Below are 27,999 nucleotides of genomic sequence, written 5' to 3'. Positions count from 1 at the left end.
GTTGCCTTATATATTTAATGCAAATTTATATTCAAAAATAATTTCCATTAATAATAAATACAAGTTTTTTTTGTATGTGATTCTTGTGTCATTTCAAAATGTTGATATATATATATATATAGAGAGAGAGAGAGAGAGAGAGAGAGAGAGAGAGAGAGAGAGAGAGAGAGAGAGAGAGAGTTGAAGTCAGAATTACAGAATTATTAGCCCCCCTGAATTATTAGAACGCTTGTATATTTTTTCCCCAATTTCTGTTTAACCTAGGAAAGATTTCTTCAACACATTTCTAAATGTAATAGTTTTATTAACTCATTTTCAATAAAGGATTTATTTTATCTTTGCCATGATGACAATAAATAATATTTTACTAGATAATTTTAAGACACTTCTATACAGCTTAAATTGACATTTAAAGGCTTAACTAGGGTATAGGGTAACTATGCAGGCAATGGTAATTAGACAAGTTATTCTGTAACGATGGTTTGTTCTGTAAAATATCAAGAAAAAATATAGCTTAAAGGGGCTAATAATTTTGTCCCCAAAATGGTGTTAAAAAATTTAAAACAGCTTTTATTCAAGCCGGAAAAAAAACAAATAAGACTTTCTCCATAAGAAAAAAATATTACAAGACATACAGTGAAAATTTCCTTGATCTGTTAAACATCATTTGGAAAATATTTAAAAAAGAAGAAAAGAATTCAAAGGGGGCTAACAATTCTGACTTTAACTGTATATGAAAAGGAGGTGTTTTAATAGGTCAGGCAGGCCAAAAAGCTAAACATCACCCAAAACCTTTCCATTAAATCAACCAGCAGTCATCTAACTAAGGGAAAAGGCCCTGCAATTAGAGATAAATGCGTAGCTTAAGGGCTCTTTGATGACAGAGCAGCAATGATCTCTGAAATACACTTTACTTACATTACATTTAGCAGACACTTTTGTCTAAAGCCAGTTACGATTGAAGAGGCATTCAGCGATTCAACAAAAAGAGGCAGGCAATACACACTAATTACAAATTATAGTTAGAATTAGTTATAATTAGTACACTAAATACTAATAATATAATAAATAAATAAAAAATAAATATTTATAAAATAATATTATATAAATACATATTTATTTATATGAGCAATTCCAGCGTTATGGATTTGACATTTGCAATAAAAGTTAAAAACATAAATTTGCATAAAAAGTAAATGTTAACATTATATTGAAACATCTGTTTATATTTTCCAGAACTACTGACCACAGAGTTATGGGGTCAGACAAATATCAATCTGTAAACATGTTTTATATTTTAAATGCGGAAAATAAACATGTTTTACAGTATACAACACGCTTTGTAGAAAATCTGTGAATTTAACTGCACACCCCAAAAGAAATAAAAAATAATCAAAAGGAGAAGAGTTGACTCACTATACAACAAACATGATTGGTTTTATTTTATTTTATATTTTTGCATTTATGAGGAAACATTTTCATTATGGATGTGACACATCTCCGCTATGGATGTGACAGATGTGGAATTGCCACTTGTGTGACCTTGGTAAACAAATATAATTGTTTGAAAACATTGACAGATGCATTTTAAACCTGTAAAATACTTGCCTAAACAAAAAAACTTAGAAATAGTTTCTGTATTTTGGTTAAAACGTATTTTTTTAATGGCGAGGTTGACATTTGCATAAAATTGCTCACACACATATATACATATTACAATATAATCATAAATGCTACAGTTGGGTGGGTGGGGGTGTTAGAGAGAAGACAGGTGGTTTGTCAAGCCCACTCATCAGTGAGGCTCACTTCATAAATGGACAAGTTTTATTTTTAACTAGACCTGTGCAAAATAGTTGACAAAATGCCACTTACTAGCCGTCACTGAAAACAATAGAACAAATTTCGCTTTTATTTTTATGCAGTTATGTTTTTCTTTATGTTTACAAAGACTACGCATTCAAAAACACACACAAAAATGGTTGGCTTGCTAATGAACAACATCCAATTAACACAGACTGACTTATGTTAATTCAAAATCAATTTCATTTTAAGAAATTGTCATTTTGGCTCATTTTGACTATTTTCAAATTTTCTTTTCTATTTTGTAATTTACTAATTTCCATCACCTCCAGTCCATCTCTTTATGACCACAGGGTACCAATCTGATGGCTACTTCCAGCAGGATAACGTGCAATGTCAAAAAGAGCAAATCATCTCAGACTGGTTTCTTGAACATGACAATGAGTTCACTGTACTCAAATAGCCTCCACAGTCACCCGAGCTCAATCCAATAGAGCACCTTTAGGATGTGGTGGAAGAAGAGACTCACATCATGGATGTGCAGCCGACAAATCTGCAGCAACTGCATGATGCTGTCATGTCAATATGGACCAAAATGCAGTGTCGTAGCAGACGGTCCCGCAGGGCACGCACCGCGAGGGGGCCCCGCGTGATTAGGGGGCCCTACGTCGTCGCGATTTTTAATAATTAAAAATCCAGGAACCGCAATAATCAAGTTTTTGGGAACAACTGTGGTCGGAACCAAAGTTCACAGGTCTCTGAACACCTCTCAAGCGGTGGACTACTTTATTCTGATTGCTTGCCGCCGAACCGCGTCATAGCCAATGAAGATGCGCCGCTGTTTCTCGCCGCCGGTTCTCGTTAAAAATGAATGACTTCTGGCTACTTTGACGCTCTCGCCGCTTTCAGTTTGTGATCGCTCCTCAGTTTGTGAAGGATTCCCCGCCTTGTCGCTCCACACCGCCTCCTTTCCCCGCTCCTCAATTTGTGACATAGATATATACACTAGATATTGCATAGGGACCCTGAGCATGCGTCAATAGCGCCACCACATTGGTACAGTGCTCCCAGGACAAATGTCATTCAACCGCACTAGTCAAGACAGTGTTATTACGTGAAGATGCGGGACTTTAGCGCTGTCTACGAGTGTATAACAAGCAAACAAAGAAAACAGCACAAAGGCAGAACATTTCATAGGTAAGATTAAGTTTTTTACGTTTTTGTATGTTCTGAAATTTGTGCTAAACAGGTAACGTTATTGATGATAAAACAGTCACTTACTGCATTCAGCATAAGGCAAAGTAGCTCCAACTCGCACTAAACACTCGGCTTATGCTAGTTTTGTTGAATAAAATCAGCAAACAATGCAAAAGAAATATGACAACGAGATGCTGCGTGCTAGAAACTTGTATTATTGTCAGCTAAGTGAACGAGTCGTTCATAACAAAGATTCATACACAAACAAATCGCTCCCTCCATCAGTAAGAGAAGTGAAAGCAGGAGAGGAGCTGTGTTTCAGGACACAGAATAGATCAAAATTAACCGGGAGGGTGGATAGTACATTTCTGTACACAAAAACACAAGCTTTTTGTCAGGAATGCCCGTGCGATCAGTGATCCATCAATGTACAAAAGTGATGTAAAATTATAATTTTCATAATAAAAAAAATTGCATACTAACATCCAGGAAAACTCCCGATCATAGATATATGTGTATATCTCTGGCTCTACACCCCCCCACCCCCGCCCTTCAACTGGGGGCCCCGTCGGTAATCCCTGCAGGGGGGCCTCCGCATTTTGCGCTACGCCACTGCCAAAATGTCTGAGAAATATTTCCAGTACCTTGTTAAATCTATGCCACGAAGGATTAAGGCAGTTCTAAAGGCAAAATGAGGTCCAACCCAGAACTAGTAATGTGTACCTAAAGTAACTGGTGAGTGTAAATATGTATGCCTATAGTAAAAAAAAAAAATCTTCAATTAAATGTTTAGGCAAAAAAAATTAATTTATTTGTTTGAGTATTTGTTTTAAAATATATGTTGTTTTTATTTTTATTTTTAATAGTGTTTATTACAGTTATTACACGTTAAAAATGTTAACATAAAATACTGTTGTTTAACCTAAGACAATGTTAAAACATGCAAAATATTGAAGTGTTTGAATACGAGAGGTTATGGATCAGATACAACATGCATAAAATCGATAAAACCAAAGTTATGAATGTTTTATAAACGAACTATTCTTTAGGCCCAATAAATGCATCACGATGATTAATAACTAACAGTGTTCAGTTGATGTTAAAACCACACAAAAATGGATTATATGATAAATGAAAGTATGATGCTTTCAATATGACACCTCATCTGCTTCCTCTGAAAGCGAAGAACAAGACTTTTGCAATTTTTTTGTGAAAATATTCAAATGGCCCTGCGTACCGTTGCACAGGAAGAGCAGATGACACATAAAAACACAAGTAACATATTAGAGGTGTGCATAAAAAAAAAGTGTGTGTCTACATCGGAAGGAAGCATGCAGAAACCACAGAGCATGAAGCTGCAGCTAAATTTACTCTGGGGTTGAAAGGCAGTGACAGTGTGTCAACACAACACACATACATTTGATGGACAAAATTGAGTAAACAACAATGTTGCATCAGAGAGAGATGTGTTGAAATGTGTGCCATTTGGAGAACAATCATTACCAATGCTAGCAGGTTTAGTAACACATATATACAGTTATATACATATACAGCAAAATGATTAGTCCTGCTGAAATGAATTTAAAATATTTCCTAAGTGATGTTTAGCAGGGGTGCGTTGAGGGTGTGAATTATACATTGACGATCCGGGGGGTCAAGTATTTTCGGTTATGTCCAGCAAATTTGCCTCAGTGAACCAAATTTACATGCAGTTAAAGTCAGAATTATCATCCACCCTGAATTATTAGCATCCCTGTTTGTTTTTGTTTACCAATTTCTAATCATAATATCTTTAATAACTCATTTCTAATAACTGATTTATTCTATCTTTGCCATGATGACAGTAAATAATATTTATTTAGATATGTTTAAGACAATTCTATACAGCTTAAAGTGACATTTAAAGGCTTCACTAGGTTAATTAGGTTAACTATGCAGGTTAGGGTAATTAGGCAAGCTATTGTATAACGATGGTTTGTTCTGTACACTATCGGAAACAAATATAGCTTAAGAGGGCTAATAATTTTATCCTTAAAATGGCTTTAAAAAATTTAAAACTGCTTTTATTCAAGCTGAAATCAAACAAATAAATTTTTTGCCAGAAGAAAAAATATTATCAGACATACTGTAGAAAATTTCCTTGCTCTGTTAAACATCATTTGGGAAATATTAAAAAAAGAAAATAAAAATCAAAGGAGGGCTAATAATTCTGACTTCAACTGTATATAATTTAATTACATTTAATTTATTAATCAAACTTGTTATTATGTTTTCAGTGTTTTGAGGAATATTGAGTGGTTCTCAGTGACATTTGTGATATTAAATAAATGGTGACAAGTTTGCTTTCCTGCACTTATTAACGGATGACTATGAAATGCTGCACATATTTTTTTATTTTACTATTTATCTTCCATATGCGAGCCAGTGTATAATAAAACAGAAATTATGCATCTAGATTTACAGACACCTACAAACACCTTTTTTAAAGTAACATGTTTCATGAACACTTACACTGTCTGTCGGTGCTCTAGATTTCGGTTTCAAACTGATGAATTCATATTTTTGGCGCAAACATGCGTTCACAATGGTATGAACCATTATAGGGGTGGTCAAATGTATATTGAAGTTATGTATTATTTTAATTATTAATACAATTTAAGACACAGATCAGAGAAAACTATTTCTTAACTATTAAAGGGCAGACACCCCCATACATATTGTTTTGATGTCCTTCAGGGGGGAATCAAGCGTTAATAGGGGGTCAGCCCCCCCAAACCCCACTGTAATTCGCACTGTGGGTTAGCCAACTAAGACTGCAAGTTTTGCCGTTAGTTCAGTGATTCGGTAAGCGGTTTTGTTAGGTTAGATATTCATAGGTAAGGGGTTTTATGTTTTAGAATAGAATATGCAATATTCATGTTTGTAAAATAAATATAGGCTGTAGTTGTATAATTTACATTAACATGGAAAACGAATGCAAGTGTTTAACAAAACTAATGAATTGATCTAAAAATGTGCAAGCATGTGCATGAAAAAAAAATGATTTGTACAAATTATTTAAAAAATTATAATTTATTGCAGATTTTTTTTAAAGAACTTGTTACCCCACCCTGTTTGGAGTCAATACGGACTTTTTAATGTTTTAACTAATGTGGTTCAAACAATGGATCTGCGACAGAGCAACTAACTTTTGGAAAACACTCGTCACTACATCGTTTATTTCCCAAAGTATTCATCGTGCTACAGTAGTTCAGATGGGAATTATGTTGTCGTTTGGGAAACAAATCCCTGAGCAAGGACATTATTACAGTATTTCCTATAATATTTTTTTTCTACTGAGGAAAGTCTTATTTCTTTTATTTTGGCTGGAATAAGCCGTTTTTATGTAAAAATATGTATATTTTACGTCACACACAATGGCACATACCTTCTAAAAAGTTCAACCTTTGTCCCGTCATTCAGAAAACTTTCACAAAAGTCTCGGGGATCATCAAGATGTTTGTTTTCTGGCAAATCTGAGATGACCCTTTCTGTTCTTTTTGCTCAACAGTTTTTGTCGCCATGCAAACCATTTTTGCTCAGTCTCTTTCTTATGGTGGATTTATGAACACTCAGCTTAACTGAGGCAAGTAAGGCCTGCAGTTCTTATAATGTTGTTATTGATGTCAACAAATAATAATACAAATGAGTAAATATAGGTACATAAATACAGAAAAATAAATATATATTTACTTATTTACAATTTAAAGCAATACATATTATATACACTAACCATTGAGAAATGCCCTGATTCAGTCAAGAATTTGTAAACTCTTCAGTCTCTCCATCACGGTCTAATTATTTATCTTTTACTTATTCTATTTACCTCACCATTTTTTACATTTTAGTTAAGAATTTTTAGTTTTGTTCTAATTATTAAATAAAATCAATAAAGTTAAATATTTTATCTACATGTATTTTTCATTAATTTATTTTAAAAGTAAAATGATAAAAATTAAAATGCCTACATATTGTTTTTGAATAAAAAATAATATTATAGAATATTATTGTATTATTGATCATATCATTACATTTTATGTGCGTTACTCTTCTTATTTTTTATTGTAAATTATTTATTGTATACTATTATTGTAAATATTGCATTTTGTTTTTTATATGCATTTATTTATTAATTTATGTTTATTCTTATTTATTTCAATTACTTTTATTAGTATTTACTAAAATATTTAAACCGAACAAATAAATTAAAAAAATATATGTAAAACAAATAGATATATTAATCTGATCTGTTTAATTATTTATTAAAAAAATATTAATTAATCCTTTTTTATCCCTTTTTTCATCTATCCTGTCATTTTGGCTGAATGAGAGTCACATTTTTTGTTGTTTCTGGAGTGTCAGAATAGCAAATAAAGGCTCCGCTCTCTTCTGGAAAACAGCAGCATTTGCATTTAAAGGGACACACACATAAACAATGCTTTTGATAACACCTAAACGGGTAATTTGCTAGCTAGATTATATATTCACTATATATATATATATATAATCTGTGGGCTATTTTGTTCACAAATTTCACAGACTCATTCAGGGTACATCAGCGATTTATTTGGCTTATTCTGAAAAAGGATATAATGTGTCCCCTTTAAGGTTCAGGTGAATGAGTGCATCAGGTGCGCCTCGTGAAGTGTGTAAACAAGGCTGTTTCCATGGTTTCCATCTGAGAATGGGCTGCCATGTCAACCGGTGAGTGGTGAGTCAGCGGTGAGGAGGGAAAAGTAAAGGCGAAGCGTCCAGAAAAACTCCACACTGACCACAGCAAACGCCAGCAAATGGAAAGCATTAAACATTCGGGTTTTGCCAAGGCAATCTTTAGCCGAGCGCCGCTGACATCGGAAGGATGCTAACAAGACCATTAAAGATGGTTTACACTGAGAGAGCAGAAAGCAACAAGAGGGCTTTCACATAAACTGTTACCAGAGCAACATCAAACCTGAAGAGGTAAACAAACTGAGCAATGGCATCAGAAAACAGCTGCCATTACAGGGCCTGTACAAGAGCAGAGGAAACAGCACTTCCTGAAGTGCGGAAAGTATATATTATAGTATCTCTTTTTTTTATTATGTCACTATGCATTTTTAAAACATGTTATATAAAATATATTATTAAAAATGTATGTGTGTATATATATATATATATATATACACACACACACAGTTGAAGTCAGAATTATTAGCCCCCGCCTTTAATTTTTTTTTTTTCCTTTTTTAAATATTTTGAATACAATTATATACAGTATGTCTGATAAAAATTTTTTTTTCTGGAGAGGGTCTTATTTGTTTAATTTCGGCTAGAATAAAAGCAGGTTTTAATTCTTTTCAGACTGCCCACAGAACAAACCATCATTATACAATAACTTGCCTAATTAACCTAACCTGCCTAGTTAACCTAATTATCGTAGTTAAGCCTTTAAATGTGACTAAGCTGTATAGAAGTGTCTTGAAAAATATCTAGTCAAATAATATTTACTGACATCATGGAAAAGATAAAATAAATCAGTTATTAGAAATGAGTTACTAAAACTATTATGTTTAGAAATGTGCTAAAAATAAATCTCTCCGTTAAACAGAAATTGGGGGCTAATAATTCTGACTTCAACTGTGTGTGTGTGTGTGTGTGTGTGTGTATATATCAATGACTGTAAAAAATATGGACGACGCGACAGCCCTTTTTCCCATTGAACGCCTTGAGGGCAAAACGCCTGCTTGACGGGCACAAACTGTCGCAAAAGACTGCTGAAATTGGAGCCAGACATGCGCAGAAGGATTGTCTGATGGAGCCAGAGGAGGAGCCGCGAAAATGAGCAGAGTCGAGCTTCCAATCAAACGCTTTATGTAAAATCAACTACGCCCCCCGAACTTCTCAGCATGCGTTTGCTGTCATATCAACACAAATGGATGTAATAACGTTAACAAATATGAGGGTTTTATATATTCAATCGCGCCAGCTCCAGGCCGCAGCGCATAACTTACTCGCGGCGTCGCGGGCTGATTCCGGCTCGCATGCGGCAGCGCCTGCTTGCTCGGCCGCCGCATCTGGCTCGATTGACTCGGGCTGGAATTGGGTAGTGAGTCCAGGCATCCGGAGTAGGTCCAGCAGAGGTAACATTAGTCAGTCTGAGCTCTAAGAGATAAGTCTCCGGCAGGCGAGAATCTAGCCGGAACTGTGTTTTGCTATCTGGGTGGCTAGGCGTGTATCAGCAAACTAATAAAGCCCGAAAAAAGCCCTGAACTTAGCGAATAAACAGTGTTCCACCAGGATCATGTATGTCAGAAACTATAGTTTACTGCTGAACTCATTTTGTCATGGTAAAATAACACAGAAATCGAATAATAACATTTCAGTCTACTTCAGTCTCCTGCCAAAGCTCAGACGCCGCGCTTTGAGAAACTGTCAATCACAGCTGTCAATCACGATGACATGCCCAGCATTAAATTACTGCTAAAAACAAACTGTTTACAAAAATGAGGATCTGCACCTATTTCAGCACAATAACCAGTGCCTTAATCCACCAGAACTATCTTTCGGGACATTTTATTGCAAGTGTAATATTTTTTTTTATTTGGGCTCAAGTCTCCTTCATTAACACGGAGGAGGCGGGCTTTATGACTTGTACTGCAGCCAGCCCCCAGGGGGCGATCTAACGGCCGAAACCTTCACTCAAACGTAGGCTTGCGGCACACTTGATATATATATATATATATATATATATATATATATATATATATATATATATATATATATATATATATATATATACACACACACACACACAATTGAAGTCAGAATTATTAGCTCTCTTTTGATTTTATTTTATTTTTTTAAATATTTCCCAAATGATTTTTAACAGAGCAAAGAAATTTTCACAGTATGTCTGAAATTTTTTTTTCTTCTGGGGAAAGTCTTATTTGTTTTATTTCAGCTAGAATAAAAGAATATTAATTTTATTAAAACCATTTTTTGGACAAAATTATTAGCCCCTTTAAGCAATTTTTTTTTCTCGATAATCTACAGAACAAACCATCGTTATACAATAACTTGCCTAATTATCCTAACCTGCCTAGTTAACCTTATTAACCTAGTTAAACCTTTCACTGTCACTTTAAGATGTATAGAAGTGTCTTGAAAAACATCAAGTAAAATAATATTTATTGTCACTATGACAAAGATAAAATAAATCCGTTTTTAGAAATAAGTTTTTAAAACTATTATCCTTAGAAATGTGCTAAAACAATCTTCCCTCCAATAAACAGAAATTGGTAAAAAAAATTAAATAAACAGGCGGGCTAATAATTCAAGGGGGCTAATAATTTCAACTGTGTGCATATATATATATATATATATATATATATATATATATATATATATATATACACATACTACCTGACAAAAGTCGTGTCACCTATCTCAGTTTTAGGAACAACAAATAATAACTTGACTTTTACTTGGTCATTTGGCATCAGAAGTGGTTTATATAAAAAGCAAAGGCCTCTATTTTACGATCATTTTTCCAAAATTAAATATGATCGTGCCTTGATTTTTAATGATTTAATTAGGACAGTAAGGTCTGACTTTGCTTAGACAAAAGTATTGTCAGAAATAATGTCCAGTTTAGAATATGAAGTCATGCTGCAGTGGAAAAATAAGTAATATTGTGCCTGACTCCCATGAGCTTAGAGGACTGCATCCATACATCTCTGCAACGACTTAAATCACTTATTAATAAAGTAATCTGGAATGGCAAAGAAAGCGTTCTTGCAGGACTCTCAGAGTTCATCAAGATCCTTTGGATTCATCTTCAATACCTCCTCCTTCATCTTACCCCAGACATGCTCAATAATGTTCATGCCTGGTGACTGGGCTGGCCAATCCTGGAGCACCTTGACCATCTTTGCTTTCAGAAACTTTGATGTGGAGGCTGAAGTATGAGAAGGAGCCCTATCCTGCTGAAGAATTTGCTCTCTCCTGTGGTTTGTAATTTAATGGGCAGCACAAATGTCTTGATACCTCAGGCTGTTGATGTTGCCATCCACTCTGCAAATCTCTCACACGCCCCCATGCTGAATGTAACCTCAAACGATGATTTTTCCTTCACCGAACTTGACTGATTTCTGTGAGAATCTTGAGCCATGTGTGTTCCACTAGATCTTCTGCAGTATTTGTGACGATTGGGATGCAGTTCAACAGATGATTCATTGGAAAAATAGACCTCCTACCACTATTTACAAACGATTAACAAGAAGAAATTATTATTTTTTGCTCTTACAACTGGGATCAACGACAAGATATATATACAGTTGAAGTAATTTGGCCTCCTGTCTTTTTTTTCTGTTCAAATATTTCCTAAATGGTGTTTAATAGAGTGATTTTTCACATTATTTCCTATAATATGTTTTCTTCTAGAGAAAGTCTTATTTCCTTTATCTCAGCTAAAATAAAATCTGTTTTAAATATGTTTTAAAGCACTTTAAGGTCAATATTGTTATTATTTCTGCGAGCCATAAATGATGTTACGATTAAAGATTTTACATTAAAAAATAAATCTCTAACCTTCAGCATGAAAGACAATAGTCTTCCCTGAGCCACTACAGGACGTGTGTGTTCATTTGTGTGAAGGAGGATAAAGAAAACCATTTTCATAGCTCTGACCTGAGGCGAAATAACCTGCTGTTGCATAATGACTAGGAAATGCCTTGACACGCACAGAGCGCGAACACCCACCTGGACCACCGGGTGTCCTCCTGTCGGGGCTTTGACGGCCCCGCGGCTGCCCTCTGTCTCATAGTGAGCCCTGTGATGGGGTTTGGGCTGCACCTCGATGTGGAGCTCCAGCTGATCCGTGCGGCTCGGCAGAGGCCATTCCAGAGACGGCAGAGACGACACAGGGATGCTGGAGGACAGGAAACATCATACACATCAACATTTGGTTCACATGTCGCAGATTCGAGGCAGGAAATAGTGAGTGAGGATGATTATAGACTGTTAAACAAAGGGCTGTTAATACAAGCTAACCGGTCACAATTTTTTTTTGTGGCTGACTTGTGCCGATTCTGATTTTCTTATTATAACTTATTATAGCAAACAAAAATAGATACTTTTATTTTTGCTTTTTCCTTTTCAAGAGTTCACACTTTGCTCATGATTTATACATAGCTTGTTTGGCATGCTGTCCCGGGAGACAGCCCTGAGCTCAAGGGATCCTCGAGCACAGGGCTCCCCCCTTTCACAGGGTGAGGGGAGATTGAGCTCAGGTCGATTTCAAACTCTTCCGCTGCTGAGTAGGACATTAGAAAAAAGGTTTAGGCTTATTTTATCTATAATATAGAGCACATTTTATGGTAGGAGGAAACCGGGGAACCCGGTAGAAACCCACGTGGACACGGGGAGAACATGCAAACTCCGCACAGAAATACCATATGGCTCAGCGAGGACCCAACGCCATTGGTATTCTTGCTGTGAGGCAACAGTGCTAGTCACTGGGTCACCGTGCCGCCCATTCTGGATGAAAGTGGAAGAAGGGGTGGAAGGGGGTTTCTTCCAGACGAAAATAGTTGTAGAAAGAAAATGAGGATATATATATATATATATATATATATATATATACATATATATATGCTTGTTGTATTGTCTGCAATGAAATACAAGTTAAAGTAAATTAAGAAATCACTACTTTCTGTTTTTTTTATTTGTGTTTTCCATACTACCCCAAATTTTTCTGATTTGAGGTTGTAATTATTTAATGAATATTAAGTGAAGTCTAATTTTAATGTGCTCGTGATTGACCCAGCTGGTCCACATCAGCTAATCATAAACCCCCAAGCAAAGGATCCCAAGTCACTATATATATATATATATGTATATATAAAAAGTACATTTAGAAATCATTATTATTATTTTTTTTTTGCGTTTTCCATAGTGTCTCAAATTTTGCTGCTTTGGGTTTGTGTTTAAAATGAACACTTAGTTTTACGGCTTTTTAATTACTCATTACTGAAATAAACTTTAGTTTCCACAAACTGCAACAACACTAACAAAATGTGTAATTTTCTACCTTAAATAACTGGTGTTTCCACTGATTATGAAAAAAGTCCAAAGATTATAAGCTTACATTTATTTTCTGATATTTATTATTATATCTTGTTCTGGTAATGCATTTGCTGACAATGTAAACGTGTCTAAAGTTTTCTCTCTCTCTGAAAACAGTAATGACTAATATGTAAGCGTGGACCACAAAACCAATCTTATGTTTCATGGATATATTTATCGCAATAGTAAAAATACATTGTAGAAGTCAAAATTATATATATTTTCTTTTATGGCAAGTATTACTAAAATATAAAGTAAAGATCATCTTCTATGAGGAGATTTTGTCATTTGAAATATGTCATTTTTTAATTAGTAATGTATATCGCAAAGAATTACATTTTTAACAATTTTAAAGGCAATTTTCTCAGTATTTAGACTTCTTTGAACACTCAGATTTCAGATGTTCAACATTGTTCTATGCTAATAAACCATGCCACAATGTTATACAGCTTTACGGTGATATATACATCTCAATTTAGACAAAATGACACTACTGGTTTTGTGGTCCAGAGTCACATACTTACAGCAGAACTTTTTACTCACACAGCAAATGTTTTAAAAACTGCTTGAAAGAAACATTTTTGACAATGACAAATTACATTACGGTGGCACGGTGGCTCAGCGGTTAGCACTGTCACCTCACAGCAAGAAGGTTGCTGGTTTGAGTCCCATCTGGGCCATTAGGCATTTCTGTGTGGAGATTGCATGTTCTCTCCATGTTGACGTTGATTTCTTCCGGGTACTCTGGTTTCCCTTACAGTCTAAATTAGGTATGGGATGATAACCGTTTTCAAGGTATACCGCAGTTTGGAAAAGTCAAGGTTTTAAAACCGCCAACATTTTCTGTAATACTGTTCCTAAATTATGTGCGAAAAAACTTATTTACTTGATTTTGTTGTTTTGTTTTTTAAGAGAACAGTATCTCCAGCAGAAAAGATATCCAAAGATGTCATTTTAAATTGTACAGGAATCTCCTGCACAGCTTCCAATCATCATGAGTGTAGTGCAAAGTAAGGCTTGACAAGAGATCAAATATGGCTTAAAAGTGGATGCAGAAGTGTAAATCAGCCGTAACTGCATGCCTTTTTTGTGAGGCTTTGTAAGTGTCGGCATCAGCCATGGTGAGGTGTATAGACCACATGAAGGCTTCTCTGAAACACAAACTTGTGCTTGACCCAGAAGTGTAAACAGAGCAGCGTCGCGTGACTCCACACTTGGTAGGGAAAGTAAATGACCTGGCAAAATTGGATCGATTATAGCCTCTCAGTGTCAATTTCGATTATTTTTCAATTAATTGCCCAGCCCAACTCTTTCTTGACGTCACACAGAAAGAGCAACACGTGCAGCATGACATCACTTTGTTGCAGAGACAATATTGGTTAAATGCCGGCAAAGTACACGGAAGCACTTTGAAGCGGAAAGCGCGAGTATGTCTGCGGTCTGGAGGTATTATGAAGTTAATGACGACAACATTACCATAGCAAACTGTGAGATTTGTAAACTTGGGATTGCCTGTCGGGTATTTTAAGTTGAGGTGCTATTTGTTTTTATATTAGTTTTGTAACCATGTATCAAGGCCTCACTGAAGCACCTTTTGAGGTCAGAGGAGTGAGGTTTACCTGCATAGAACTTTGCTAGCTAGTCACCGTTACACTCACCCCGATAAACTTCATTCCCATCCTGGACGAGCCCCCACGTGCAACCCACCTGTCCTACTGCACCCAACCCGTGCTGAGCTGGGATCGAACCATTGATTCTTTGAATGGGAGTCGGTTGCTCTAACAAGGAGGCTAAAGCCCATGTCCTCCAGTTGCTAAAGCATCTTTTGAGGTCAGAGAAGTGAGGTTTACCTCAGTGTTACCTGAAGAATTGATGTTATTTATTACTTGATTGTTCTAGCTACCTCAAAGAAGTGCTCTGTTTGTTAACAGAGTTGTTGAATGTTAAAATAGGGTGAATTAAATAACAAAATTAACATCCTGAATCGGTTTCTTCGCTCTTCTTTATTCTTTTTTCATGTATTTTTAGAAGTATCGGATCAGCTTTCGGTTTTGTCAGATATTCAAAGTCAAAGGAGGGCAAAAAAACCTGATCAGGACATCCCTGGTAATTATAACTTGGGGTGAACTATACTTTTATGGGTAAAGACACAAGAAAAAAAAAGCAAATATTTACCTGCACATGCCAGGTACCAGCTGTTTGGGCCAGATTTGAGGGATGACGAAGAAAGGCTCGGGGCCAGGTTTGCCCTTCATATCCTGCTCACAGGACAGCAGGTAACCCTCAGTGTGGTTGTCTGAATAAAGGGGGTAGCCCTGCTGGTTGGTCTTTACGATTTTAGTAGGAACAGAAGCCGCCTGGCCAACACTAAAGCCATTTACGCCATTATTTGAGATGTAATGATTGACGTGATGCTCCTTGTGGCCACCGTGGGGCGACGGGCTGCGAGAACGGGCCACAGGCACAAGGTTTGGGTTTGTGTACATCTCGTAGGTGCGTTTGCATAGAGGGGAGGTTGAACGCGATCCAGGTCGGGGGGAGGGAGAGCGCGGGCCAATGCAAGCGTCCTCAGACAGACTGGTGGTCTGTGGAGAAGTGCCCGGACTGGTTCTTGGAGACCCCGTATGGACGCCCTGCAGTCGTGGACAGAGGTCTCCAGAAAGCTGGCTGTTACTGGGCGAAACGCAGGGCGATGCCCAGGGTGAGAGGTTTTCTGAATGCCAGGAAGTGGATGAATTGCTACTGGCGGGACTCAAGCATTGTGGCTCCCGATAGGCTAACGGATCTTGACCTGGCACGGTGAGTCCAGGACTGGGGCTGGTGTTTATGAGCTGGTTTTGACCATGATTGTAGAGCTCACGTGAAGGTGTGATTTCGATTCTGGGGCTCAAGGCCTGGTTGTTGGGTCGGGCGTGCTCCAGGTAGCCCTTGGCCTCCAGTTGCTCGTACGCAGAAAAGCCTTCAGTGTGGACGTCAACATAGGAGGACGCACACGGCTTGATGGCGTACGGGGCAACGCCCTCTGGAGGATAGGAGAGGCTCGGAGGAGAGCTGTGTGAGGAGATGCCTTGCTCATCTGTAAAACAGAGAAAAAAGAAATGATGTAGTTAAGTGTGCAAAATAGTCAAGCATGTTGTTTGTTATTTTGAATAAGCGGTAGCATGCTGTATGCTGAACTGAAATGGTGTTTTTTGAGGTCAGAAATTGGCATGGGATAATAACCGGTTTCAAGGTTTACCGCGGATTGGAAAAGTCAAGGTTTTAAAGTCGGTATAATTTTTTATATAAACCCATTTTTTACAACTACTTCATTTAATTTTTTTAGGGCAACAGTATCGCCAGCTGAAAAGGGCCCTTTATACCAGGGATTCTCAATTAGTGGGCCTCAGCGATCCTGCAGGTGGGCCGCAAGATAGCTTAAAATTAATTTAAATATTACATTATGATTATTTGATTTCATTATTAAATATGCCATATTAAAATGATAATAGTAATGGCATTTCCCGTATTCTGTAATTGAACAGGCTAATTCAGACTGCAAAAAAAGCCTCACTGTAAATTATGGACATTACTGTAACTTAAATTTCCAACCGCTGCGTGTTAACTGGGAGTGCGTTCTCCGTTTTATAAAGCAAACAGTCACGCAAATATAAAGGTAACAATGATGAGAGTTATGATAAACAGCTCGTGCATGCCTCACATCTGCGACTCGTACTGTATCAAAGTCTATTGATTCACAAACTAGACTATGCGCTTTCTCTTTGTGTGAAAACTTTGAAATATCAGCATAGTTGTCCAAATTGACATCATGCGAGCGTTTTATAATGCTATGTTTATTTTAATGGTTAAACATCAATAGAAAGTTATAATAGAAATCTATCTATCTATCTATCTATCTATCTATCTATCTATCTATCTATCTATCTATCTATCTTTCTATCTACCTATCTATCTATCTATCTATCTATCCACAAATCATTCATTAATCCATCCTCCTTCATTCCTTCCTTCCTTTTGTCCATCCATCCATCCATCCATCCATCCATCCATCCATCCATCTGTGCTAATGAAGTGAGCAGACATCAATGATTTCTTCAATTATTCAGCCAGACATGTTAACCGTTTTAAAATATTTAATAGTTTCTAAAAATATATTGTGTTCTTTGGGGAAAAGGTTGTTGTTTTTTTACTACATTTAAAATGAACATGTTTTAGAGCAGTAATCAATCATTCATTCAATCATTTTCTTGTCGGCTTAGTCCCTTTATTAATCCGGGGTCGCCACAGCGGAATGAACCGCCAACTTATCCTCCAAGTTTTTACGCAGTGGATGCCCTTCCAGCCGCAACCCATCTCTGGGAAACATCCACACACACACAAACACATACTATGGACAATTTAGCCTACACAATTCACCTAAACCGCATGTCTTTGGACTGTGGGGGAAACCGGAGTACCCGGAGGAAACCCACACGAACGCAGGGAGTACATGCAAACTCCACACAGAAACGCCACCTAAGCCGAGTCTCGAACCAGCAACCTTATTGCTGTGAGGCAACAGCACTACCTACTGCGCCACTGCTTTGCCCAGCAGTAATCACAATACTGGAAATTTCTATCCAAGGTTATCAAACCGTCAGAATATTATACAAGCCTATGCCTAGTCATAAATATTAAATATATTATTTGCCTGTGGGAAATTGATAACACTTTTAAACTTTCAAAAAAGCGAGTTATTTTACTGTGACCCTAGACTAGAAACACATGTATATTTTTTGGCAGTACCCAAAATTATATTCTGTGTCAATTTTTTTTTTTTTTTATGTTAATTACTATTAGAATATTAGGTAAAGATCATCTTCCATGAAGACTTTGTTTGTTAGTTTTTTATTTTTTAATTGTAACTATATGACAAGTACCAGGAAAGCGCAATAATTTAATAAATAAATCACTGAAGAAATGAAAAAATAAACGCTTGAGCTATACGTCTTCCTCAGTGTAATGATTCTTTAACTCTTGCTGCTTAAATACTCGATCATTTCATGTGTTCACTCTTTGCTGAGTGACAGGTCTCATTGAACTCATTGTGTTGTTTCAACTCATTTAAAAAAAAAAGTAGCTTAAACAAGCAGCAAAAGTCTTATTTTTTAGTCTACTGTTATTAATGTTACAGTATACAGTGAGATGATAAACACATTAATCTACAAACTTTTATTTTGTAGTGAGGGGAGGGAAATGTACAAACTAATAATTATAACTTCTAAAATAAATGCAAATTGAATGTGAAATTAAAGAAATAATTTAAGTTCTTACAACGCAAATAGGCCTATCACGATATCTATTTTTTGTTGTACGATATATTGCACCAAATATATTGCGATAAACGGTATTATTGTCCTATTAACAACATATTATGCCACTGATTATAATGCCAAAATGCCAATACAATAGCATCACAATGCAAGTACACTCTTCCAAAGAACACATCATATTTTATTCTTAAGAATATTTTATTTGATTAAAGTCATTTCAACAATTTAATAATCAGAAATTGGAAACAAGAATGTAAGAACGCAGATCCTAAATAAATAATGAAAAATGTTAACATAACAGTGCAAGGTAAAAAGCAACAGAGGCTGCAATATCTGCTACCAGATCTATTATCAGCGGTCAGACACCCACATGAAAATATACTATAGTAAATACTATAGTGTTTGTTTAAATCATACTGACACTGACATCTCCAATAAAGACAAAAATGTCGCACGATCAGCTACAACGTTGCTGGTTTTTATGTATGGGCGATATATATATCGCATCACCAAAAATGATCATGTAAATATGTTGTGCAATAAGTCCATATATTGATTATTGTGACAGGCCTAAATGCAATTGAACATTTCCTTGATTTAACCCTTTTTTTAAGACACTCAATGTAGATGAAATCTATAAAACAAAACAAAGATCTGGGATGAGAAGTAGCCAAAACAACTGAACAAATAAGAAAGAACGATTATTATAAGATCGCCTGTGAAATATTAAGAATTTTTCCAAATATTTTCCAAGTGATGTTTAGTGGAGCAAAGACATTTTCGCAGTATTTTCTTCAGATCATATTTTTTCTTCTAAAAAAAGTTGTTTCTTTTAGTTTTGATGGAACAAAAGCAGATTAACATGCTTTTAACTATTTTAAGGTTAATAATATAACTAGCAATGTTAAGACATCCTTTTTTTCAATTTCCTACAGAATAAACCACTGTTGTTCAATGACTTCAAACCTCCTTGCCCAGTTAACTTAATAAACCTAGTGAATACTAGTAACTTTCAACACAGTTTTGAGATAAATACAGTTTAATCAACTAACAGTCTCATTTATATTGGTTTCAAACACAAAATAAATGTTTAAGTAAAGCATATTTGCATTTGGGGTTTGACCATCCACTACATTATACTACAGTATACTATACTATACTATCACTTGTCTACATAACAGAGCACAGTTGTTCAATGACTTGCTTAACCTAATTAACAAGCCTTGCACTTGAAGCTGAATTCTAGTAACTTATAACACACTGTCTTACTCGGTTATCACTTATTTTCAATTAATTTAAACAGTCATACCTTATTATTAGATGCATACAGGCCTTCAGCAAATATATAATACAGAAGTTTAATGAAACAAACCTTGAAGTCCTGTTTGGTTTTCATACTCAAAAAGGTAGTCAAACTCCAGCTCATCCTGACAGTTCACCTGACTGAGCTCCGCTGCCAGTCCTAACGCAGCTTTTTCGCCGTAAAAAGAGCTCATCTGTCTCTAAATTTGACTTATTCACACCACAGCAACTTCATAAACGCGTCGACGGCTGTTGTGCACGCGGCTCCGAGTGCCCAAACGCATGAATGAGACTCAGAAACAGACAAGTGGTACACTTCCGCTTTAAACTTCACTTTCACACCCCCGTTTATAACAACACCGGCTCCAAAATCAACCCGCGAACACTAATAATAAAGAAAAAAGGTGACGAGGACGCGTTTAAAATAGGCACAATGAGAATGGACAGGACGCGTTCACTGCGTCGCGTGAAATGTTGCCTACTGTAAACAGAGCGATAGTTTGAGCAGGTTTGTCTGTGTGTGTTTGTTTCATAAAACCGCGCTGTCACTCGGGAGGGTGATGAAATGGATGACACGCGCCTCCTGTTGACAGATACTAGTTATAACCTTGGTAATTATAACGGCCACAATAAAAGCAACTAGTTTGTTCTTTATGACAGTTCAACATGTGGGCGGGTGTGAATATACAGGAGTTCATCCCGTAACAGCTGCTGCCCCCGGGTGTTCATCACTATACGACACATCCATCCAATCCATCTATTCACTCATCCACAGATCATCCAACCGTCTGTCAGTACCTGTCTGTCTGTCTGTCTGTCTGTCTGTCTGTCTGTCTGTCTGTCTGTCTGTCTATCTATCTATCTATCTATCTATCCATCTATCTATCTATCTATCTATTATCAGTCCATCTATCCATCCATCCATCCATCCATCCATCCATCCATCCATCCATCCATCCATCCATCCATCCATCTATCTATCTATCTATCTATCTATCTATCTATCTATCTATCTATCTATCTATCTATCTATCTATCTATCTATCTATCTAATCTTAAGCTCATTGTTATTAAACAATGTCATACGATTACCAAATTTTACACCAAATCACTTTCAGCTCATATCACATGCTTCAGATTTTTTTTTTTCAGACCGGTGAATTGTTTTTTCTGGAGCAAGTCTGGAAAATGACCTGCAGTCACTCCAGACACACACCGTGTTCTTATAGAGCAAAATGACAGAATGTGATTATTTACATGGTGGCAGTATATAGGGCTATTAAACATTACCTGAAGTTTCCATTGCAGCACGAACAGCCGAGGAGCCTGAACTTTATGTAACTAAAGATATTCAATGCTTGAGGTGAGGCATGAACTATAAGACATCAGATGTAGAATCTGTAGAAACTCTTTTTTATGCTTTGTGAAAATTGAATTGATGAAATTTAATGCTATTAAAATAAAGTGCGCATGAAATGCTGAAACTTCTTTCTGATAGATCTATCTATATATCTGATAATATTTCTTTTTCAGGAAAAAGTCTTATTTGTTTTATTTCGGCTAGAATAAAAACATTTTTTAATTTTTTAAACACCATTTTAGGGACAAAAGGATTAGCCCTCTTAAGCAATATTTTTTCGACAGTGTACTGAACAAACATCATTATACAACAACTTGCAACAACTAACCCTAACCTGCCTGATTAACCAACACAATCTCACAGCAATTCGTAACTTTTAGTGGCTAATTCGTATGAATTCGTACGATCTAATTCGTACAATTTAGTACGATTTGCTTATCCCCCTTTGACGGTTGGGGTTAGGGGTGGGGTCAGGTGCCACGCCTCCTTTTTAAAATCGTACCATTTCGTACGACTGAACTCGTACGAATTCCTATGAATTAGCCACTAAACTGGCAAAACGTAAAATACTTACGTTTTCTCGTGAGATCAGGCTGGATTAACCTGGATTAAGCCTTTAAATGTCACTTTAAGAAGTGTCTTGAAAAATATCTAGTAAAATTTTATTTACTTTCATCATGGCAAAGACAAAATAAATCAGTTATTAGAAATGTGTTATTAAAATGTTTAGAAATGTGTTGAAAAAAAATCTTATCTCCGTTGAACAGAAATTGGGGAAAAAATAAACAGGGGGGCTAATAATTCTGACTTCAACTGTATGCCAACTTAATCTCATTAGATTATAAATAGACTGTTAGGTTAGGGTTAGGGTAAATTGACATGTACTTGCAATGCTTCTTATAGTCAGTTAAATATCTGTTGGAGGAGCAGATTCTGCAGATACAGTATTAGGCAGGCAGTCTAATACTCCAAGGGTTCCCAAACTTTTCAACCCGCGACCCCCAAAATGACTATGCCAGTGACTCGCGACCCCCAATATCCTCTGAGGTGGTTATAAATACAGAAACCGTGCATGCAATGTCGCACACGCACCAATAGACCCAAGTCTATAATTGATTTAATTTTTTTATGTATGTCAGTGCTGTAAATATACCAGAAAGTCTAACCTGGTGTTATAAAATCAATCTTCTGTATCCAACACTATTGCTGTGTCTTTAATATAATGTAATTACCCCAGGGGTTGCAATTCAATAGAACTAGTAACTATAGCTACTATAGTAACTATATGGTATATACAGTAGTAACTATAAATGACTATTTTTTCTCATAAGTAGGTTATGGATATGGTAATTCTTATGGCTTAATAAAAACAAATAGTATTTTGGAAATCACCAGGCGACCCCCCTTCATTGTTCCGAGAAACACAGTAATACTCAAATTAAAAGTTATTAGCATGTAGTTGCAACACAACTTTAGTGAAAAAAAATGTGCAACAGGGACTATCAAAATAAAGTCTTACCAATAGATGTAGAATTTTCACAATCAAAGAATTGTGATTATGATTCTCATGCATTTGATAGACTGTATGGTGTTAAAAACATGTGCATGTTATATTCAGTTGCTTTTATTTTTCATGCATATTTTATTCATAAGTTGCTATGAATAATGACAAATAAAAGCAACTATCTATCTGTCTATCTATCTATCTATCTGTTTGTCTGTCTGTCTGTCTGTCTGTCTGTCTGTCTGTCTATCTATCTATCTATCAACAAACATTCTGTGAAATGGTGAAATTAAAACACAACTATAATAAATAACAGCACATTCTAGATAGACAGACAGACAGACAGACAGACAGAGATAGATAGATAGATAGATAGATAGATAGATAGATAGATAGATAGATAGATAGATAGATAGATAGATAGATGATAGATGATAGATAGATAGATAGATAGATAGATAGATAGATAGATAGATAGATAGATGATAGATAAAATCAACTTCTAAATAAAATATGCATTAAATAAATGCAACATAATATAAAATATGCTACAGTATATGTCTGTCTATCTATCTATCTATCTATCTATCTATCTATCTATCTATCTATCTATCTATCTATCTATCTATCTATCTAGTAGCTTAAAATAATAAATCAGCTTGAAAACTTAAAGTTCTCGACAACAAATAGTCCGTGAAATGCATTAGAATCACAACTGCAATGAAACACAGATCTATAACACAAGACCATTAATAAAAGTAAACGTTCATTCATTTATCCCACACTATGGATGTTTAGTAAAGCACAAGCAGTAACATTTTAACTCCTAATATCCCATTGATGTCACACGAGAGTTCCCTCATGACGTCAGCGCCCTTTACTGTACATATAGCCTACTATAACCTCAATATACAGCACAAAAACATGTTTAAATCCACACAGCAAGTACAAGCATGTCATTCATAGCATCAAAAAACACAAACAAAAAAAGTGTTAATAAAATCAAATCATTGATTACCAGAAATCACAACACTTCAGCACGCGCCCATCCATACCTTGATCCATCGACCTCATGCTGTGGAAGTGCATCAGTCTCCAAGACTCTCTAAACATTTGGGAAAAAATAAGTATGTATTTATGTATATACCAAAAATAAAATAAAAAATTTCCCTCAGAAAAAGTTCATAGCAGGAATAAACAAAAAGTATCTGCACGACGAGGTTAAAAAAAAGCGTAATAACGAAGGCGTAAATACTCCGAAGACTGCTCTGAAGACTGACTGGAGTATCAAGAGCGGCTTCCTTCCCCGGCTCTGGGTGTTTATAATGGGCCAATGCTGTAAAATAACGGGATTCCCTCAGTGTTTCCTCCTGTTTATGTGCTCTGCCATGGAAACCTGGAGCGGCTCCATGTCGGAGACTCAGGGCTTTCCTGCGGAGCGCGCGCTCAGGAATCCATGACGTCTCCAGTGTGCGCGCCAAAGCATTTCTGCGGCTGCTCTCAGACAGAGGCGCACAACTGCTTCATTGTGGGACTCGGAGAAATTAGCGCTGAGGGCGAGAGAGGAGGGAGAAAAATGAAAACAGGAGCGATGTTGAAGCGAATGCATGAAAGGGGCTGAAGCACACAGAGACTGGTTTTGAAGAGACTTGAGAGAGAGAGAGACCTGGTTCAGCTTTACGACACTCTCACAGACTTATTTACACTGGACACTTTATGTTGTAGAATAGAGGAGGAATGCTCACACTAACTCCAATGCGTTGGAATATAAAAATATATTGGACGTTTTTATTTGACAGATAGTTAAAGTAAAAAGAAGTTTTCTTAAGAGGATTAAAAAAAATAAGTTGGATATAAATAATGATGAAACAGAATTCACAAAAATCACATACTGTACACCCCAAAATAAAACTATAAATGAGTTGAAACAACAATCCTTGAGGTTTTTAGGACAACTTAATTGTTTCATGTTCAACCCTACATTTGATCCGTTCATTAAAACGCTTTTTGTGGGGGCAACATGAAGTAATTGTGTGGAACCCTGCATTTTTTTTTACACTGCCTGGCCACTTTATTAGGCACACCTGTCTAACGGTTAACCGTTAATGCGGATTTCTAATCAGCCAATCACATGGCTGCAACTCAATGCATTTAGGCATGTAGACATGATCAAGACGATCTTCTGCAGTTCAAACCTAGCAACAGCATGACGTCAACATGAAAGCATAGATCCCTCCTGCCTTGCATTAATGGTTTAGACTGGTGATGGTGGTGTAATGGTGCGGGGTATTTTCTTGGCACACTTTGGGCTCATTAGTACCACTTTGGCATCATGTCAGCACCACAGCCTACCTAAGTATTGCTGCTGACCATGTCCATCCCTTTATGACCACAGTGTACTCATCTTCTGATGGTTACTTACAGCAGGATAACGCGCCATGTCATAAAGCGCAAATCATCTCAGACTGGTATCTTGAACATGACAATGAGTTCACTGTACTCAAATGGCCTCCACAGTCACCAGAACACAATCCAATAGCACCTTTGGGATGTGGTGGACGAGAGATTCGCATCATGACTGTGCAGCTGACAAATTTGCAACTGTGTGATGCTATTATGTCAATATGGACCAAAATCTCTGAGGAATATTTCCAGTATCTTGCTGAATTTGTGCCACTTAAGGCAGTTCTGAAGGCAAAAGTCGGTCCAACCCAGTACTAAGGTGTAAGTAAGGTGTACCTAATAAAGTGGCCGGTGAGTATTTACACATTGTAAACGATTTTTGTAATTTATATAGTACTTAACTGTAATATGAGTTGTATTTTATTGTAGGACAGTTATGCGGTGTGTTACTGTATTTTAAAGTTGCATTGTGAAAATGACTATAGTTATGTATAATACTGTAAGTGCATATGCAGCAAGATAAATAGTGCTGTAAATGTGAATACAGTATTTTGCTGTAATTGATTTACTGTAAGATACTGTAGATTCTACAGGAAACTGTTGACAGTGCATTTATATCCTCTGAGTTTATGCTTTTTAAATATTTTCCAAGTGCTGTTTAATGGGGAGAATTATTTTTTAATATATTTTTAAACATAAAAATTTAAATATATTTAATAATAACTAATTATATGTTAAAATATATTAAAAATTTTTATAATTTAATTTCAATTCATCTTAATTTTTATAGCGCCTTTACAATGTATATATTGTGTCAAAGCAGCTTAACGTGTAATAGAATAGTATTAACTAATTTATTTTGTCTTTGACACGAAACATGCACGTACACATTTTTTCAAGTTACTTAATAAATATTAAAGTGCAATTTAAAGACTTGACTATAGCTGTTTTTTCTGTAGCCAATAAATGTTATAATATTTTTTACATTTAAAAAAAAAAGTAAAAAAAAAAAAGTAAAAATAATTAACACTTTCTCCAGAAGAAAAACATTTTCAAGTTACTTAATAAATATTAAAGTGCAATTTAAAGACTTGACTATAGCTGTTTTTTCTGTAGCCAATAAATGTTATAATATTTTTTACATTTAAAAAAAAAAAGTAAAAAAAAAAAAGTAAAAATAATTAACACTTTCTCCAGAAGAAAAACATATAATAAGAATATTACTTTGTTAAACATCACTTGGAAAATGATAATAAAAATTCACAGGAGGGCTAATAATTTAGTCTTTATCTGTATATTAATAATGCAACAAATAAATATAAAATGACTAAATAAACCAACAAAAATGACCTTAATTAAGGTTATACACAGTCAATTTGTAGTCAGAAAATGTACCATGGAAAATGTGGCAGGGTTTATTTATTTGATTTTCCCCCTTCTAATCCCAAATATTGGCCTCTAGTAGTTCTTCCAAAGGTTTCAATGTTTATTTGACATGCTGAACTTGGGCCACGTTTAAATACTTCTGAAAAGTGAGTGTTTTTATTATTTTTAATGCAAAAAATTAATAATAAAGGGGTTTTTGTGGGCATTATATGCACTATATAAAATATTATTTCCCTATAGTACTATCATTGTGCTTAAGAACTTGAATCATGTACATTTACAGCTTAACGAAACTCAAAATCCTAAAAAGTAACATAAAATCAGTGCAATTGTGTAAAGCTATATGCTGTAAATGCTTCACGAAAATCTGAAGTAGCACATTAACAGCTTCTACCGGTGCCCAGATGAAAAAGCTGCTGCATTCTGGGATGCCGGAGGATGCCAAAATAAACTGTCGGCTAAGACCATGAAGCGGCCTGTTTGGCTAAACTCTGTTGTAAAGTTTATCCCGGAAAATTCTGCGATGTGATACACTGACTTGTTTAAACACTGGACTGAATGAAGAGCTGCTCTTACTGACTGAGTTCTACAGTACACACAGAAACACACACACACACACACACACACACCTCATTACACATTCAATGTGCCACACTTATTTATTAGTATTTTTTCGTTTGTTTGCTTTCCAAAAAAATATTACTGATATTTAGGAGCATTAATAATTCCTTACATTTATATAGTGCTTTTCTGGACACTCAAAGCTTTACACATTTTTTTGGTGGGGCAATCTTCTCATCCACCATCAGTGTGCAGCATCCAACTGGATGACGCGACAACAGCCATATTGCGCCACACCACACGCCAGCTGATTGGTGGAGAGGAGTGTAATAAAGCCAGTTATGATATGGGGATGAATAGGAGGCTCATTTCACGCGGCCGCCATTTAAAAAGGGAAATCAAGGCTGCAGTGGGAAGAAACCTGAAAGTATTGCCTGAGTCACACAGGAACGTTGTGTACCTGGCTGTATATCTTATCAGCGAAGAGAAAGTCATGCAAATTTATAATTTCACCACCTTCTGAATGACCCAAAGGACCTTTCTGAATGTAAAGTGAAAATAAAAAGGGATATCAGAGCTCATTTTCAGCCAAGTTAAGTGAAATGGCAATAGTTAGCTAACATTTTCTTTCCCAAACACATGGTTTAGATGGCATTTATCAAACTCAACTTAATGAACTGATTCTTCCACTACGTCACGATACTGAATAAAAAAAAAAAAACCTTCAATTTCCTGCTAACATTTAAGTGCTGTTGAACGCAACACTGCTGATTTCCCATTGTATTCACCAGTGCTCAACAGAAATGACTATGATTGGCCGTAAAGGTCATCAGTTAATTGCACTTCACCGCTGTTTACCGAGTGCAAACACAGACGAGCAGTCGACTGATCTTTGCAACTTTAAATCCTCCAGTGTCAGTGTATCTGTGTTTGTACCAGTTTGTACTCGGTGAAGAGCGGTGAACTGATGACCTTCATGGCCAATCACAGTCATTTCTGTTGAGCACTGGTGAATATTATGACAAATCAGG

The 27,999-nt window shown here is 36.0% G+C and overlaps 1 protein-coding gene across 6 annotated transcripts in view; it reads right to left on the bottom strand.

The window, feature by feature from the left end:
* The window catches only part of nfatc2a (nuclear factor of activated T cells 2a), an 83,304-nt gene extending 59,196 nt beyond the window's left edge, over nucleotides 1–24,108 (bottom strand). For 3 of the 6 annotated variants that reach the window (XR_015523925.1, XR_015523926.1, XM_087307727.1), the window contains exons 1-3: nucleotides 19,825–20,042; nucleotides 15,316–16,216; nucleotides 11,776–11,944 (exon numbers count right to left, since the gene is read on the bottom strand). Coding sequence is in view for 1 of the 6 variants with exons in the window: in XM_087307727.1 (XP_087163853.1) it covers nucleotides 11,776–11,944; nucleotides 15,316–16,216; nucleotides 19,825–19,948 (1,194 nt within the window). In the remaining 5 variants the exon portion in view is untranslated. Of the gene's footprint in view, nucleotides 1–8,272; nucleotides 8,653–9,877; nucleotides 10,622–10,920; nucleotides 11,945–15,315; nucleotides 16,217–19,824; nucleotides 20,043–23,636 lie in introns of those variants that run through there. The other 3 variants (XR_015523929.1, XR_015523927.1, XR_015523928.1) reach the window with 3 other exon arrangements.
* Between the last annotated feature and the right edge of the window lie 3,891 nt (nucleotides 24,109–27,999).

Source organism: Danio rerio, chromosome 23 (genome assembly GCF_052040795.2).
Source record: "Danio rerio strain M-AB ecotype USA chromosome 23, GRCz13ab, whole genome shotgun sequence".
Lineage (NCBI taxonomy): Eukaryota > Metazoa > Chordata > Actinopteri > Cypriniformes > Danionidae > Danio > Danio rerio.
The sequence above is the reverse complement of the archived record's forward strand: the minus strand, read 5'-3'. Positions and strand labels throughout refer to the sequence as shown.